The 16414-nt window shown below is 39.5% G+C and overlaps 1 protein-coding gene across 1 annotated transcript; it reads left to right on the top strand.

The window, feature by feature from the left end:
- Positions 1 to 597: 597 nt before the first annotated feature.
- LOC127103909 (uncharacterized) lies at positions 598 to 1062 on the top strand. Its single transcript, XM_051041144.1, has one exon. The coding sequence runs from the start codon at positions 598 to 600 to the stop codon at positions 1060 to 1062; it is 465 nt and encodes a 154-aa protein (XP_050897101.1).
- Positions 1063 to 16414: the final 15352 nt, after the last annotated feature.

Here is a 16414-nt window from a genome sequence, read left to right as displayed (position 1 = left end):
AGAGCATGTGGGGCACATCAAGCGGGTTTGAAGATGAAATGGCTCTTGATGCGCTCAGGAGTTTATTGGCCTTCAATGTTGAAAGACTGCATTGAATTTGCTAAAAGCTATCAGGAATGCCAATTGCATGGGGGCATACAGCATGTGCCTGCAAGCGAGTTGCATATAATCGTGAAGCCCTGGCCTTTTCGAGGCTGGGCATTGGATGTTATCGGAGAAATAAAACCAGCCTCGTCGAAACAACAAAGGTATGTTTTGGTCGGTATCGACTATTTCATAAAATGGGTCGAAGTCGTGGCATTAACAAATGTAGACCAAGAGGTTGTGATAGATTTTGTCCAAAGTCCTATCATCTGCAGATTTGGCATCCCAGAAACAATCACAACCGACCAGGGGTCAGTTTTCACTGGTCAATAAGTGCAAGATTTTGCAAAAGAAATGAGAATCAAATTATTAACTTCTACCCCCTATTACGCACAGGCGAATGGCCAAGTCAAAGCTGATAATAAGGTGATCATCAGCCTAATATATAAATATATCGGCAAGAAGCCAAGAAATTGGCATAAGACGTTAGATCAAGCTTTGTGGGCATGTCGAATGTCACCAAAAGAAGCAACTGGAACAACTCCATTTCGACTAGTATATGGGCACGACGCAGTGTTGCCAGTAGAGATTCAGGTTCAGGCAGTCAGAACCCAAAGGCAATATGAAATACCTTATGAAGATTATTGGAGCATGATGACAGACGAACTGGTCGATTTAGATGAGGAGAGAATGTTAGCCTTGGATTCACTACAAAGGAAGAAAGAAAAAGTCGCTAGAGCCTACAATAAAAAGGTGAAAGGAAAAATGTTCGCTGCCGACGATCTAGTTTGGAGAGTGATCTTGCCTATGGATAGAAACGATAGAGTTTTGGGTAAATGGTCCCCTAATTGGGAAGGACCGTTTAAGGTTCTGCAGGCCTTCTCTAATAACGCCTACGAGGTCGAAGAGTTGGCACCAGATAGGCGAATCTTAAGGGTAAATGGAAAGTACTTGAAAAAATATAGGCATCTCCTTTAAGAGGTCAAGATTTTGACAGACTAAATGACTATCGAATAAACTATGTTGGAGAAAACTATGTTGGAAACCAGCTACAAAAAGGCACAGAAAATAAATACACTGTGCTAAAATAGAATAATGACATTAAATTGGCAAAAAGCCATTGTTCAAATATTACACAAAAATAAAAGTGGTCAAAGTTGGCCGAATTTGGGTTGAAAAGATTTAAGCTCAAAGTTGTAATGGAGAGACGTAGGTTCCAAGGTGTCGGCCTGGGCTTTAAGCTGTTCAAGCTTCTTCTCAACAGTCAAAAGCTCTTCAGCTACTGCTAAGGCATCGCCGGTGGTTTGCTCCATAGTGGCCTGGGCAGGTTTTAGAACTTCGTTGATAAAGCACGTCTCCTCCTTTGTAATTGACTCCAACTCACTGTCCAAAGTAGCAATTTGACACCGAAGGGCATCAATTTGTTGGCGTATCTCAGTGGCCCTTGTTTGTTTGGAGATCAACTCTTTTTTCTTCTGCTTCATAGTCCCTAGCAGTTTGGTGACCTCCGCGTCGGCATTCATCACCAACTCCCACTTTTCCTTCACAAAGGCCTCAGTAGAAGCAATCTGGCATTCAGTTTCCCTAACGTTGTCAAGATGGCGCAGCATGAGAACCAGAAGTTGTTCTAAAGCGGTTGTTGCACGCTTGGCATATTCCGAGAGCTAAAGATCTTTAAGTTGGGCAAGCACGCGCAAGATCTCTGGACCGACAGTAGGTTCATGCATGAGCACAAAAGGGAGGTCAGGATTCAAGGCTTGAAAGCGAACTTTGTCCATTAAAGCTTTGGTCTTCGTCGCCTCATAGCCCATTTTTCCAGAGTGGTGAAGTTGCTCAGAGTCAGAAGAGGCATCACACGACCTCACCAGGTTACGGAGTCTAGCAATTGCTTCTAAGGCAGAAGGCTTTATCGCCAGCCCCAGGAAAGATAAAGGAGAAGCAGCCGACAAAGAAGTAGTTTGAGAAGAAGGAGAAGCAGCCAACAGAGGAGTACTTTGAGAAGGTGGGTTCTTAGTGGTGTTGACATCCACCGGTCCCCTTGGATCCTGCAAAGGCAAGGAAGCTGAAGAAAGACTAGAGTCAGAACTAGTCAAACTGGAATCCGTGTACGTTACAAGACTAGTGACTGAGTCAGAGTCACTATCACTAATCTGGATAGGGAAGTCAATCAACTCACCAGCGGTGTCGGCAGATTGTAGTGGGTGAGCTGGAGAAGAAGCCGGCGATGAAGGAGTATAGTCGGCGACAAGTTGAGATGGCTTAGCAGAAGCATCAGCCTACTCTAAGGAAAAAGATGTTTGTAAGAGAAGTATAATAATCCAAGGGAGTAGACAGTAAAACAAGTGATTACCTGTGTCGACGCAGGGGAAACGGCATCTGGATTTTCTTTCCCCAAGGCAACAGCAGTGGGGGTGCTAGTCGACTGTGAAGCCCCCACAGCTAGATCAGGGGCCTTGTTGAGAATGGAAGTGTCGACCACAATAGTGTCGGCATCTAAAGCAGGAGCCTCTGGAGTGAGCACCTTATGGTGTTTCTTTTTCTTGGTTTCGCCACTCCTAGAGGGAGAATCGTGCTTCTTCCTTTTGTGGCCATGGTGGCTTTTGGATTTGTGGGAGTGCTGAGAAGAGGGCTAGGAAGTTGGCTGAAGATATGAAGAAAGGTTATAAGCAGATATTCTGGTCAGAAGATCAGACAGGCCGATAAGAAATACCTCAGATCTTGTGGCGGCAGAGCATTTGTGTTTTTTGGATTTTTTGGAGTTATAGGAGACAGTGGGGTCTGTCGAACGTGGTTGACCCTGCACATAAGTAAGAAATTAGAGACCACGTAGTGTTTCCCTTAAAAAATCACAAGAGTAAATGAGACTGCTTCATATAGGTGCATACCGAAGAACTAGGTTTTTTCAAGACTTGAGCAATAGGGCGCTCATCATCATCAGAGGATTTCTCAGGAGCAGCCTGCAAAAGGGGAAATGACGGCTAATAATAAAAAACAAAAAGCAAAAGAAAACGACAACTCAGCCAGAGTCGAACCTGAGCCTCTTGTGTCGAAGGAGTAGGTTCTTTGGCAGGAGCATGATCCACAGGGTCTAGACGGATTGCTGCAAATAAATAGAAGAAACACAAGTGAGTGACGAAATCCAACTGAAAGGAGGTGTTAACTTTCCAGAAAAGTGTTACCAAGTTGTGTAGATTCGAACATGCTAACATATTGAGGATCAATATGAAGTGGCCCTGAGTAGTCAGGAAGATAATGCTTCGTCGGGACCACTCTGTCGGCCTTTTTCTTATAGGCATTTTGTACGTGTGAAATGGGACAATAAAACCACTCTGAGACCAAATGGCCAAAGGCCAAAGCCAAGGGGCTAGATGGAAAAGGAGGGAACTTGATGTTTCCAAAATGAAGGGCGTAAAGATACTTGTCTTTCGCGTAACCATGGATTTTATGTTTTGGGAGCCTGTCGGTTACTTTCTCCTTTAGTTCGGCCGCGGCCTCAAAGATGGTCCGACGAAGATTATCTGGTCGATACACAACTTGGAAATAGTTCTGGAAAGCGCGAATTTGTTTGGCATGGAAAGCCTTACACTTGGTCGACTTCGCCTGTAAATAAACAAAAGCTTGAGTTAGTTCAGATATTTTGGCCTCAGGAGCGCCAACATAAACAGCAAGATACGACTGCCACAAATCATCAAACTCTTTGATGCAGAAGAAGTTTGGTCGAAAGGGAATGGAGTGGAGTCGTGGTCGGTTTTCCCAGATGGTTTCAAGATCTTCCTGGATCACACACCAGGGCTGACCACAAAGGATATTTGTGAGTAATTCAGGTGAAGAAAACAGGGACTTGGGAATAAATTGGCAAAGGCCAAATTGTCTGGCCACCAAGTTAGGTTGATAAGCCACTAGGCCAGGGTTGCTACTGGAGGTTTCAGCCGACAGGAATCGAGGGACCAGAAGACGTCTCCAGATGAGGAAGGTTTCATCTCTATGTTCATCTTCAGTCGGAGGAATAGCCCTGGTGAACCATGCAGGACCTTCAGTTCGACGGCTGAAAGGGGCCATAGAAAGGAGAAAGTTGGCACGGGTCAGCATGATGTTGAACAAAAGGCGAAACACCTGGAGGTCAGGGAAGGTTTTGTCGATGAGCGTCAGAAGGATCAATCGCTTCCAAACGAGATGCCGTTCCTCTGGGGGACACGCAACCCTTCGCATCCCATAGGGGGCTATGTCTTTAGAGAAAGTGGCATTGAGCCATAGCTGTAAGAACCAAAAAGGTCCATGGACCAACACATTTTTCTTCTTTGAATTCTCAGGGTCAAAGAGTTTGATTTGACAGACGACCTCAGACAAAGATTCATAAAGAGAAGCTAAAATCAATTGGCCCAGGGCGATATCACGCTCTTGGTGCAGTTGAGTTGCTAGGAGAGAAAAATGCTTGGTTATCTGCATAGATCTAGAGCAGAAAACAAAGCGAGATAGCCAGAGGGTCAGGAAAGCCACATGTTCTTCGTCGGTCACAGGGCCTGAAGAGGTGGCATGGTGATCAATGAAGTTGTTGTACGTCAGCTTGCGAGAGTCACCAACGTCAAACCGCAGAGAGATTGGCGCTACGGCTTCACAGTCGAAGACTTCGCCAGTTGGTTTTAAGCCAGTGATGGCAGCAATATCCAAGAGTGTCGACGTGATAATGCCACACTTGGTATGGAATCAATTGGCCCAGGGCGCTATCACGCTCTTGGTGCAGTTGAGTTGCTAGTAGAGAAAAATGCTTGGTTATCTGCATAGATCTAGAGCAGAAAACAAAGCGAGATAGCTAGAGGGTCAGGAAAACCACATGTTCTTCGTCAATCACAGGGCCTGAAGAGGTGGCATGGTGATCAATGAAGTTGTTGTACGTCGGCTTGCGAGAGTCACCAACGTCAAACCGCAAAGAGATTGGCGCTACGGCTTCACAGTCGAAGACTTCGCCAGTTGGTTTTAAGCCAGTGATGGCAGCAATATCCAAGAGTGTCGGTGTGATCATGCCACACTTGGTATGGAAAGAGTTGGTCGAACTATCCCAAAATTAGAGGGAAGCTAGTAATATGCCACAAGATTGGGGAGGGCCACAACGGGCAATCTGTAGAAGGGTGTAGATGCCTGTCCTTTTCCAATGGTCGATTTTATCTGATTCTAATCGATCCATCCAGGCATAAAACTTAGGACAGTTTTTGGGAGGAGCAGTCCTGAAGTTCCTGTCGACATAGCGAAGGGAAAAGGGCTTTTGGGCAGAAACCAAGGATTCAGAGATATGACTGGCAGAAACCAAGGCTTTTGTGCGTCTTGAGGGAAAAAAGGAAATGTTTGTCATGATTATATGATGTCATCAGCGTGGGGCAAACAGGTGTCCCACTAAGTAGAAGTGGAAGCAGTAAGGGGCAAGTCGACATCTCAAAGATGCCATCATCTCACCAACGTCGACATTCGAAAATGGCATCTCTGGGGGGCATTTTGTTACCACGAGAAATCTCTAAGGTATGTTGAAGGCGTAATTGGTGAAAGGGTCTTGTGAATTTGGGGTTTATACCCCATCAAAGGATGAAGATGTTCCTGAGATAAGCAAGAGTTGAGAAAAACATAAATCATCAAGGGATGAAGTCGACAGAAGAAGCACGTTTGGTCGACAGGCCATTCCGTCGACTAAAATGAAGCTTGGGACTTAAAGAATTTTGCATCGTGCTAAACACCTAGAAGACAGTGTCACCCTAAATATTTTGGCGGGAGAAATTTGAAATTGGAAAATGACTAGCAGTTACAAGAAGAATAAAAGCGCCAGAATATGGAGTAGTTTGCAAAACGTGGGTAGAGCGGTTTGCAGATCGTGTGGCACGACGTCTGCTAGTTTTTAGGAGTTTTTAGCCTGTAGGCAGTTGTCTTTAGTTTAGTATAAATAGGATATTCCACAAGGGGCTCGGGGTGTTCACCTTGTACTAAAAACCACTTGTAAGAAACTTCTTATTCCTAGCGCGAGGAAGCAAGAGTTTTTAAGAGTGCTATGTACGTGAATCACCATATTTATTTCAATGCAACTTCCTTACTTTTCAATTGTTCCCGTTGAACATTTTATTTTAATTTAATTTACTTTCGAGTTATCACTTTACGTTGTCGTCTACGTTGTCGTCTACGTTGTCGACACTGATTCTATTACGATAATAGAGTTCACCAAAAGCGTGTTCATCGTGTACGTCTTTTGAATGTTGTAGCGCTGTCGGTCACGAGTCACCCATAGGCTATAGCGTCGTTTAAACCGTTCGTGTGAAAAAACCTGCGCTTGTTCAATACTTTGTTAGGAGCCGTTTCTCACAAAGTTGTTACATCGAATTGAATAAGCCACACTTGCACTAGCACATGTCCTAGGATCAACTGGTCGATCCTGCGAAACTCTCAGCCTCAAGGCCTAGGGAGGACCAGCGGTTGCTTACCAATTTCCACAAGAAACATATCCTATCCCAACTTACTCCTCCTGGAACACCCCAATGGAATGGTGTATTTGAGAGAAGAAATCGAACCTTGTTAGACATGGTCCGATCCATGATGGGTCACGCCGATCTTCCAAACTCCTTTTGGGGACATGCATTATTGACAACAGCTTACACACTTAACCGTGTTCCATCCAAAAAGATTGAGAAGACACCATATGAGATATGGAGTGGTAAGAAACCACATATGTCTTACATGAAGATTTGGGGTTGCGAAGTTTATGTGAAACGATAAATTTCAACTAAGCTTGAGCCCAAATCTGACAAATACTTATTTGTGGGGTATCCTAAAGAAACAAGAGGGTATTACTTCTACAATCCTTCTTAGGGCAATGTGTTTATCACTCAAACTGGAGTTTTCCTAGAAAAGGATTTTATTTCCAAAGGAATAAGTGGGAGGAAAGTAGAGCTTGAGGAAATTCAAGAATCACAAAGCATTGATACACCTATGGAGGAATTAGAGCAGGAATCACAAGTAGTTGTGGAAGAGAAACCTGCTCAAGTAGAACAAGACCAGCGTAGGTCAAGCAGGATACGTCACCTACCTGAGAGATATGGATATCTCATAACTGATTAAGGTGATGTATTACTCATGGATCAAGATGAGCCTGTGACCTACCAAGATGCCATAACTGGTCCCGAGTTTGAGAAGTGGCTAAAAGCCATGAAATCTGAAATGGATTCCATGTACATAAACCAAGTTTGGACCTTGGTAGAGCCTCCTGTAGGAGTTAACCCTATAGGATGCAAGTGGGTCTTCAAAAATAAGACTGATATGGATGGTAAGGTACATACCTATAAGGCAAGACCGGTTGCAAAAGGATATAAACAAATTCATGGGGTTGACTATGATGCAACCTTTTCACCAGTTGCAATGCTTAAATCTGTTCGGATTTTACTTGCTATCGTTGTATATCATGATTATGAAATATGGCAGATGGATGTCAAAACTGCTTTCCTTAATGGGAATCTTCTTGAGGATGTGTACATGACACAGCCTGAAGGATTTGACATACCAAAAGAAGCCCAAAAGATATGTAAGTTACAAAGATCAATCTATGGATTGAAGCAAGCTTCCAGAAGCTGGAATCTTAATTTTGATGAAACAGTAAAACAATATGGATTCATCAAGAACGAAGATGAGCCTTATGTCTACAAGAAGGTTAGTGGGAGCATGATCGTTTTCCTAGTATTATATATAGATGACATGTTACTCATTGGAAATGATGTCCCTACCCTGCAATAAGTAAAATCTTGGTTGGGGAAATGCTTTTCTATGAAGGACCTAGGTGAAATAACCTATATATTAGGAATCAGGATCTATAGAGATAGATCATAAAAACTGATTGGCCTAAGTCAGAGTACATACATAGACAAAGTGCTGAGACACTTTAATATGCATGATTCCAAGAAAGGATTCATACCTATGTAACATGGCTTGTGTCTATCAAAAACATAATCCCCTTCAACTAAGGAAGAAAGGGGTCGCATGAATAAGATTCCATATGCATCTGCAATAGGATCTATCATGTATGCCATGTTATGTACTTGACCAAATGTATCGTATGTTTTAAGTGCAACGAGTAGGTACCAATCTGATCTCAGTGATGCTCATTGGGTAGTTGTCAAGAATATCCTGAAGTATTTGAGAAGGAGTAAGGACTCATTCTTGATATATGGAGACCAGGAAGAGCTTGTTGTAATTAGATACATCGATGCTAGCTTCCAGACAGATAAGGATGACTTTAGATCGCAATCTGGTTATGTGTTTTGCTTAAACGGTGGCGTTGTGAGTTGGAAAAGTTCAAAGCAAGATACAGTTGCTGATTCTACAACCGAGGTCGAGTATATTGTTGCTCAAGTGCAGCAAAGGAAGTTGTTTGGATCAAAAAGTTCATTAGTGAAATTGGCATAATTCCTAGCATTGTGGATCACATTGGTCTCTATTGTGATAACAATGGCGCTATCGCATAAGCTAAGGAGCCTAGATCTCACCAACGATCTAAACACATACTTAGGCGTTATCACCTCATTCGAGAGATAATAGATAGAGGAGATGTGGAAATATGCAGAGTACCTACACTTGACAATATTGCTGACCCACTGACAAAGCCTCTTGTGCAGCAGAAGCATGATGGCCATACTAGAGCTATGGGCATTAGGGGTATGCCCGATTGGCTCTAGTGCTAGTGGGAGATTGTTGGTGTAATCCCTAGAGGCCAATACTTTTGGTACTTGTATCGAATTACTTATTAATAATAAAAGGCTTTTTCTTTATTATGTTTGTTTAATAAAGTCCCTAGAATAGCTAGTTCGTTTAATGTATCAAGTGTGACTTAATCATGAGATCCCATTAAACATAAGGACATTATTCTTAAAGTATTCGTAGTCGAGCTTTATTGTGAAATGGTATAACATTAAAGCATTAAGACTATTATGTATATAGACTGATGATCACATCTCGTGGATCATGGATAAGGAGTTATCAAGTCTTAAACATAGGTATGAATATTAAGAGTAATATTTATACTGGATTGACCCGCTATGAGAATACTATATAGAATTTTATGCAAAGTGTCATAAGTTATTCTCATGGTGATAATGGTGTATACCACCCTTCGACCTGAAACTACTATGGAGCCTAGATGTAGAGTCGAGTGCCTTATTGCTGATCAAACATTGTCCGTAACTGGATGACCATAAAGACGGTTGACGGGTACTCCACGAAGCATGCTAAGGGACATGAGTGACCTAGATGGAGTTTGCCCGTCCTGCGTAATAGGATAAATGTCTATGGGCCCAATATTGAACTAGACAAGGATGACACGATCTATGCCTTGTGTTTAATATAGACATAAGGGTAAAAGGGTAATTGTACACATAAGTATTATCATAAAAGGATTTGTCATATCACATGACATTTTTGTGTCTTGGGCAGTAGTGATGTGTTGCTAGATACCGCTCACTATTTATTATGTTAAATACGTGATTTAATATAATTGCCAATGCCGCGAAAACCTACAGGATCACACACAAAAGGACGGATTGATGAGAGATAGAGTAACTAAGGAACACCGTAAGGTACGATGCACTTAAATGAATTGTAGAATATCGTAAGGTACGGTGTACTTAATTAGAATACAAGATATGGTTAGGTACCATGCGCTTAAGTGATTTTGGCATATTATAAGATATGGGCCACATACACTTAAGTGGGCTTTTTAGCTTGCAGCCCACAAAAATGGTTCTATAAATAGAACCTTTGTGCAAAAGCATTTTTGCAATTGTAATTTCGTCTCTCTCTCTCTCTCTCTCTCTCTCTCTCTCTCTCTATCTCTCTCTCTCTCTCTCTTTCTCACTCAAAGCCTTCATTCGTAACAGCTAGCACTGAGATTGAAGGAATTTGTTCGTGTGGACTGAGTAGAGGCGTTGTCACCATTCAACGTTCGTGATCACTCCGTAGATCTGCATCAAAGGTTTAAATCGCCACAAGAGGTAATGATTCTATCACTGATCATGCTCATTCGTAAGGATCACTAAAGGAGCATTTTTTTTAAAATTCCTCTACGTTTTGGATCGCTCTTCTCCTTCAGATCTTAATTATGATCACCAAGGACATGTACTTATAGCCATGTTCTTTACTTTTCACACACTTCAAAAATTGGCCAAAATTGGAAAGGTGAGATGCATGCTTGCATGGGCGTGTGATAGGCCCATGAGATGATGTAATCAAGTCCAAAAATGATCAGGAGTGATGCTGAAAGTATAACATGAAGCCACGCATTTGTAATTGATAAGTGATCATGAGATTCATCCAAATGGAACCATGAAGAGTAACCATGCGCAAGTCATTCAAACCTTGTCCAAATAAAGTGATTCTGTATTTTTTGGAAAGGTGATATCAAGGGGAACAACTTTCATTTTTACCACTTTTTAATTTGAAGCTTGGATCATGATGAATTTTGAGGTTGAAGTTTGAGAAATCAAACATATTTCAAAATTTTCTAAGTACCAAGTCAAATGACCACTTCTCCCACCTTGAATAACTTTTGCTATGAGATTCAAATGGAAAAAGTTACTTCATCAAAGTTGTATATATTTCAATCCTCTTAAATGTGGTCACAAATTTGATCTCATTTGGATTTGGCATGAAGGTGTTATGCATTTTATAAGTTGAGGAAAATTGCTTGTTCAATGGTAATGGCCCAAAATGACTTATAATGTTTCCTCTTGGCACATGCCTTTGGAAGTTGAGTTTGAAGTTTCTCAAAGAATAAAAGTTGGATAAGACATCTTGAATTATATCATGAAATTTGAATGGCCTTCATCTCATAAACATTGAGAAAGTTATGGTCCTTGGAAGTTGACCTCCTAACTAGGGAACAAACAAAATGACCTATAATCTTTCACCATAAAAAATGACTTTACAAGAAAACATAGCTCTTGACCTCAACAGGAAAGTTGTTTATAATGTTCTAAGGAGTAACTTTTCTCTTGTAATCATTTTCACATGACAAAAAGTTTAGCAGATATGATATAGGTAACCCCAATTTTGACTAGTTGACTTCCTCTGGTCAACTTCTTTGAACCAACTTGCAAACTTGAAGTTATCTTGATCTTTGGGAATCATGGGGGATCATATATGCTTAAGACATTGTAAAATCAAGTGTCCTTTTATATATTTGATCAAATGCTGAAGAAACTTGCTGAGCAAGTCACACAAGATACCGAGATGAATTAGGGCTTCCAAGACAAACAAGCTTCAAACTCTTTGTGATTTCTTGATCAAAATGACAGGTGAAGATCATGGGGACCCATATATGATGTCTAGAACCAATGTGTGTTGGTGTAAGCCCTAGACGCCAATATTTTTAAAGTACTTGTATCGAATTATTTATTAATAATAAAAGGTTTTTTCTTTATTACGTTTGTTTACTAAAGTCCCTAGAATAGCTAGTCCGTTTAATGTATCAAGTGTGACTTGATCATGAGATCACATTAAACATAAGGACACTATTCTTAAAGTATCCGTAGTCGAGCTTTATTGTGAAGTGGGATAACACTAAAGCATTAAGACTATTATGCATATAGACTGATGATCACATCTCATGGATCATGGATAAGGAGTTATCAAGTCTTAAACATAGGTATAAATATTAAGAGTAATATTTATACTGGATTGGCCCGCTATGAGAATACTACATATAGAAAGTTATGCAAAGTGTCATAAGTTATTCTCATGGTGATAATGGTGTATACCACTCTTCGACCTGAAACCACTATGGACCCTAGATGTAGAGTCGAGTGCTTTATTGCTGATCAAACGTTGTCCGTAACTGGATAACCATAAAGACAGTTGATGGGTACTCCACGAAGCATGTTGAGGGACATGAGTGACCTAGATGGAATTTGCCCATCCTGCCTAACAGGATAAATGTCTATGGGCCCAATATTGAACTGGATAAGGATGACACGGTCTATGCCTTGTGTTCAATATAGACATAAGGGGAAAAGGGTAATTATACACATAAGTATTATCACGGAAGGATTTGTCAGATCACATGACATTTTCGTGTCTTGGGTAGCAGTGATGTGCTGCTAGATACCACTCACTATTTATTATGTTAAATGCATGATTTAATATAATTACCAATGCCGCGAAAACCTACAGGGTCACACACAAAGGACGGATTGATGAGAGATAGAGTAACTAAGGAACACCGTAAGGTTCGGTACCCTTAAGTGAATTGTAGAACATCGTAAGGTATGGTGTACTTAAGTAGAATACGAAATATGGTAAGGTACCATGTGCTTAAGTGATTTTGGGCATATTATAAGATATGGGCCAAATACACTTAAGTGGGCCTTTTAGTTTGAAGCCCACACAAGTGGTTCTATAAATAGAACCCTTGTGCAGAAACATTAATTGCGGTTGCATTATTTTCGTTTTCTCTCTCTCTCTCTCTCTCTCTCACTCACTCAAAGCCTTCATTCGTACCAGCTAGCACTGAGATTGAAGGAATCCGTTCATGTGGACTGAGTAGAGACGTTGTCATCGTTCAACATTCGTGATCGCTCCGTAGATCTGCATCAAAGGTTTTGATCGTCACAAGAGATCTGCACCAAAGGTTTCAATCGTCACAAGAGGTAACTATTCTATCACTGATCATGACCATTCGTAAGGATCTCTAAAGGAGAAATTTTAATTTCCGCTGCGTTTTGGATCGCTGTTCTCCTTCAATGTGAACCACCACTTGATTGATTTCCTTGTACTGGGGTCTTAAACCCTGGATATGATCTTGATGAGGCATTGGTGAATGCACACACTACCTACAAAAGAAACAAAGCTATACATAGACATATTTTTGGTATTTTGGTTAGTAAACAAATAAAAACAAAGTATGATACAATCTAATATGCTTGGTGATCTCTCCCAATGCAAACCCAATGAATGAGGGGTAAGGAGGATGCCAATGTGTGATCCCAAAGCCAATGCATATGATGAGATAGCATGAGGGATCTTAGGGTCAAAATTTGGGTCTTACACCTTTTACATGAGAAGATTCTTCAGACTCCCATACTTGGGGAGCCTTGGAAGTTTTAGAAACTGATTTTAAAGCCAAAAGCTTTGACTTCTTGACAGTTTTATCTACATTGAGCTCCATCTCATGGCTCTAAAGATTGATGATAAGACTTTCAAGACTTAATGTGTTTAAGTCTTTAGCCTCCTGTATAGCTGTGACTTTAGGTTTGTATCTTACAAGAAGACCTCTGAGAATCTTTTTGACATGATCAGATGTAGTGTAGCTCTTGTTCAAAACATGAAGTCCAGATACAATAACTTGAAACCTAGAAAACATGGTTTCAATGTCTTCATCCTCCTTCTTTATGAACAACTCATATTGTTAAACCAAAAGGTTGGCTTTGCTTTCTAAACTTGTTGATTCCCTTCATAAGTAGCACATGGGGATTTGAAAATGGTCTTAACATTAGATTTATCAATGATTTTGATGTACTCTGAGTGAGGTAGAACATCAACCAAGAAGTCTCTACCTCTATGATACTTTCTATAGGTCTTTTCTAAGCATGTGTGAGAGTTTTTCTACCAGACACCATTCTAACTCCATTGATTGGAATGTCAATGCCATCTTCTAGAATATCCTATAACTTAACATCAAGACTTGTTATATGAGTATACATCTTGCTCTTCCACCATTCAAACTCAGTAGAGTTTCCATTGAACATTAAAGGTCTAGTTGTATACTTGTTCTTTTCTGAATTGCTATAATCATGATTAATAGCAGCATGTAGATTAAGAGTACCACTATCAGATTCAAAAACTCCAGACATTGTTAAATATGTTTTTCTCGGGATCTTTTATGCACCACTCTTAAGTGTTAAGCACAAATCAGGCTCTGATACCAACTGAAGGTGAGAAAAACACAAGAAGGGGGTGAATTATGTTGACTTTTCTTTCTTTTTAAACTCTTGGTCAGATTCTAAACACAAGTTATAGAATTTGATTCAGTCAGAGGTAGGCAACAAATATGAAAAGAAATAAAGAAGAATAACATACAGAGTTATCCTGGTTCCTCTCACAACTTACAATTCAGTCCCCTTTGTACTTACAAGAGATTTTCACTATAATCACACAAGATTATGTTTTGCTCAAGCACACAAGAAAGATACTTCCAATTCTCAAACACATATAAGAGACTTATATGCTCAAGCACACAAGCAAGAGACTTCCAATGCTCAAGCATACAAGCAAGAGTTTTGTGCTCAAGCACACAAGCAAAAGACTTCCAATGCTCAAACACACAAGCAAGAAACTTCTATGCTCAAACACATAAGCAAGAGATTTCCAATGCTCAAACACAAAATAAGATACTTCTATGCTCAATCATACAAGAAATAAACTTCCAATGATCAAACACAAAGTAAGAGACTTCTACGCTCAAGCAAATAAGTAAGAGACTTCAAATGCTCAAATACTTAGTAAGATACTTCTAACAATCTACCTAACAAATAAATGAGGTGCAAAAATACACTTGATATATAATTAGAGGTGTATGAAGAATACAATACAAATAAACTCTTTTAAGACTTAGGTATTTCTAAGATATACAAGGATAATCCTAAGTTCACCTTGTGCTTTTATGTTGACAGAGTAAGTTCTCTTTGAGTGTCAATTGGTGTATGTTTTCTTCAAGTCTTCAGCTCCTTAAATAGAGGAAGAAAAGAGTCGTTGAAGATCCAACATAGTAGAGTCCTCGAGAAGTTTCAAAAGAGATGTTGAGATGTTTCACTAAATAGTCAAGGTTAGTGAAGGCTAGTTTGAAATACCTTTGCTACAAAAGGAATTAGCAGTTGTATTCCAGCAGACTTTATGAAGAAAATAAAGTTTAGGTCTTCATGCGACAAAGTAAACTCATAGGTTGATAATGACCTATCAGAGTCACCTTGGTCCTTGCACTTTGACTGACTCAGGTTCTGATCATTAGAAGCCGACTTCTTCAAAGTCTGGTCTTCAGAGGTTGTCTCCTTTAGACTCTGACCTTCAAATGTTGACCTCTTTAGAAATTGTTTTATTTAGAGTTTGATCTTCAGTTTCCGATCCATTGGAATTTGGTATTTAAGTTTCTCTTTGGATGTTCATAGTCAAAACCAATATTTGGATTGTGTATGAAATTTTAGTCTATGGTCATACACACTTGGACAAACATTAGTATGTCCAATTGTTATTTAAACAATTTGTTATCAGCAAAACCTAAGGATACGGGACATACCATTTTTGTTCCAGCACTAAGATCTTCCACCCTTTTCTCTTTTGAGGAAAATAGAGATAAGTATGTTCTGATTATTTTTGTCCTATGTGTTTTGATATGGTGAATGTTATGACTTTGTTGCTTGTAAAATTGTTAAAGTGCTTATCTGATGTGTGTTATGATCAAGAAGAATAAATGTGCTAATTTCATTGAATCTTTGGTTTTCCTGAAAAATAGCCAAAGAGGGAGATTGTTATTCAATTAATTGGATAATTTTTGCAGGCAAGTTATTAAGCAAGATATCTTAACTAGTTGTGAGATATCTTGTCTTTGTTTATCTTTGACGTACACTCTCTGAATGTCTATCTCTTAAGTGCACTTGTTTATTTTCTTTAAATTATTTATTATTCATTTTTAATCCTTCTAGAAGAAATCAAATATTGAGTTTAAAAGAATTATTTTTCAATCAAATCAAATCAATTTGAAGAAGATTATTAAATCATATATACTGATGGGATATGATTTAGATTTAACTTTTAATGATGAAGATACGAATTGTGTTTTTTGGGGAAGGATACTTTTTCAATCCAAACCAATTTAATAAAGATTTTATTAAATAAGAAGAAAATTTAGTTCGATATGATTTAAATAAAATATTTGGATCTACTTTTATTTAAGAAGATTTGTTTTACAGTTTTAGGATTCAAATGGTTTATGGATTAAATTCTATTGGACTTTTCGAATGAATGATTATTGTTATTTTAAGAGATGGTTCTCCTTGTTTAAAGATCACAAAATTTGGAAGTTGTGTGCGAGCTGCATTTTGTTTTACTTAGTGTTTGTATTTACATTGTGATACTCTATTCTTGAGTGTTTGTTTGTCTTATTTTAGAAGGATAGAGTATTTAGTCTGAGATTGTGATTTGAATCATACCACGTATAATTGTTTTCTTGCTAACACTAAGGGATAATGCTTGAGCGAAAGTAAGGATCTCAAATCTAGAGGGAGTCTGGATTGAAATTCATGGATAGTATTAGGAAAATGAC

This window comes from Lathyrus oleraceus, chromosome 7 (assembly GCF_024323335.1).
Source record: "Lathyrus oleraceus cultivar Zhongwan6 chromosome 7, CAAS_Psat_ZW6_1.0, whole genome shotgun sequence".
Taxonomy (NCBI): domain Eukaryota; kingdom Viridiplantae; phylum Streptophyta; class Magnoliopsida; order Fabales; family Fabaceae; genus Lathyrus; species Lathyrus oleraceus.
This window is presented reverse-complemented; position numbering and strand designations above follow the sequence as displayed.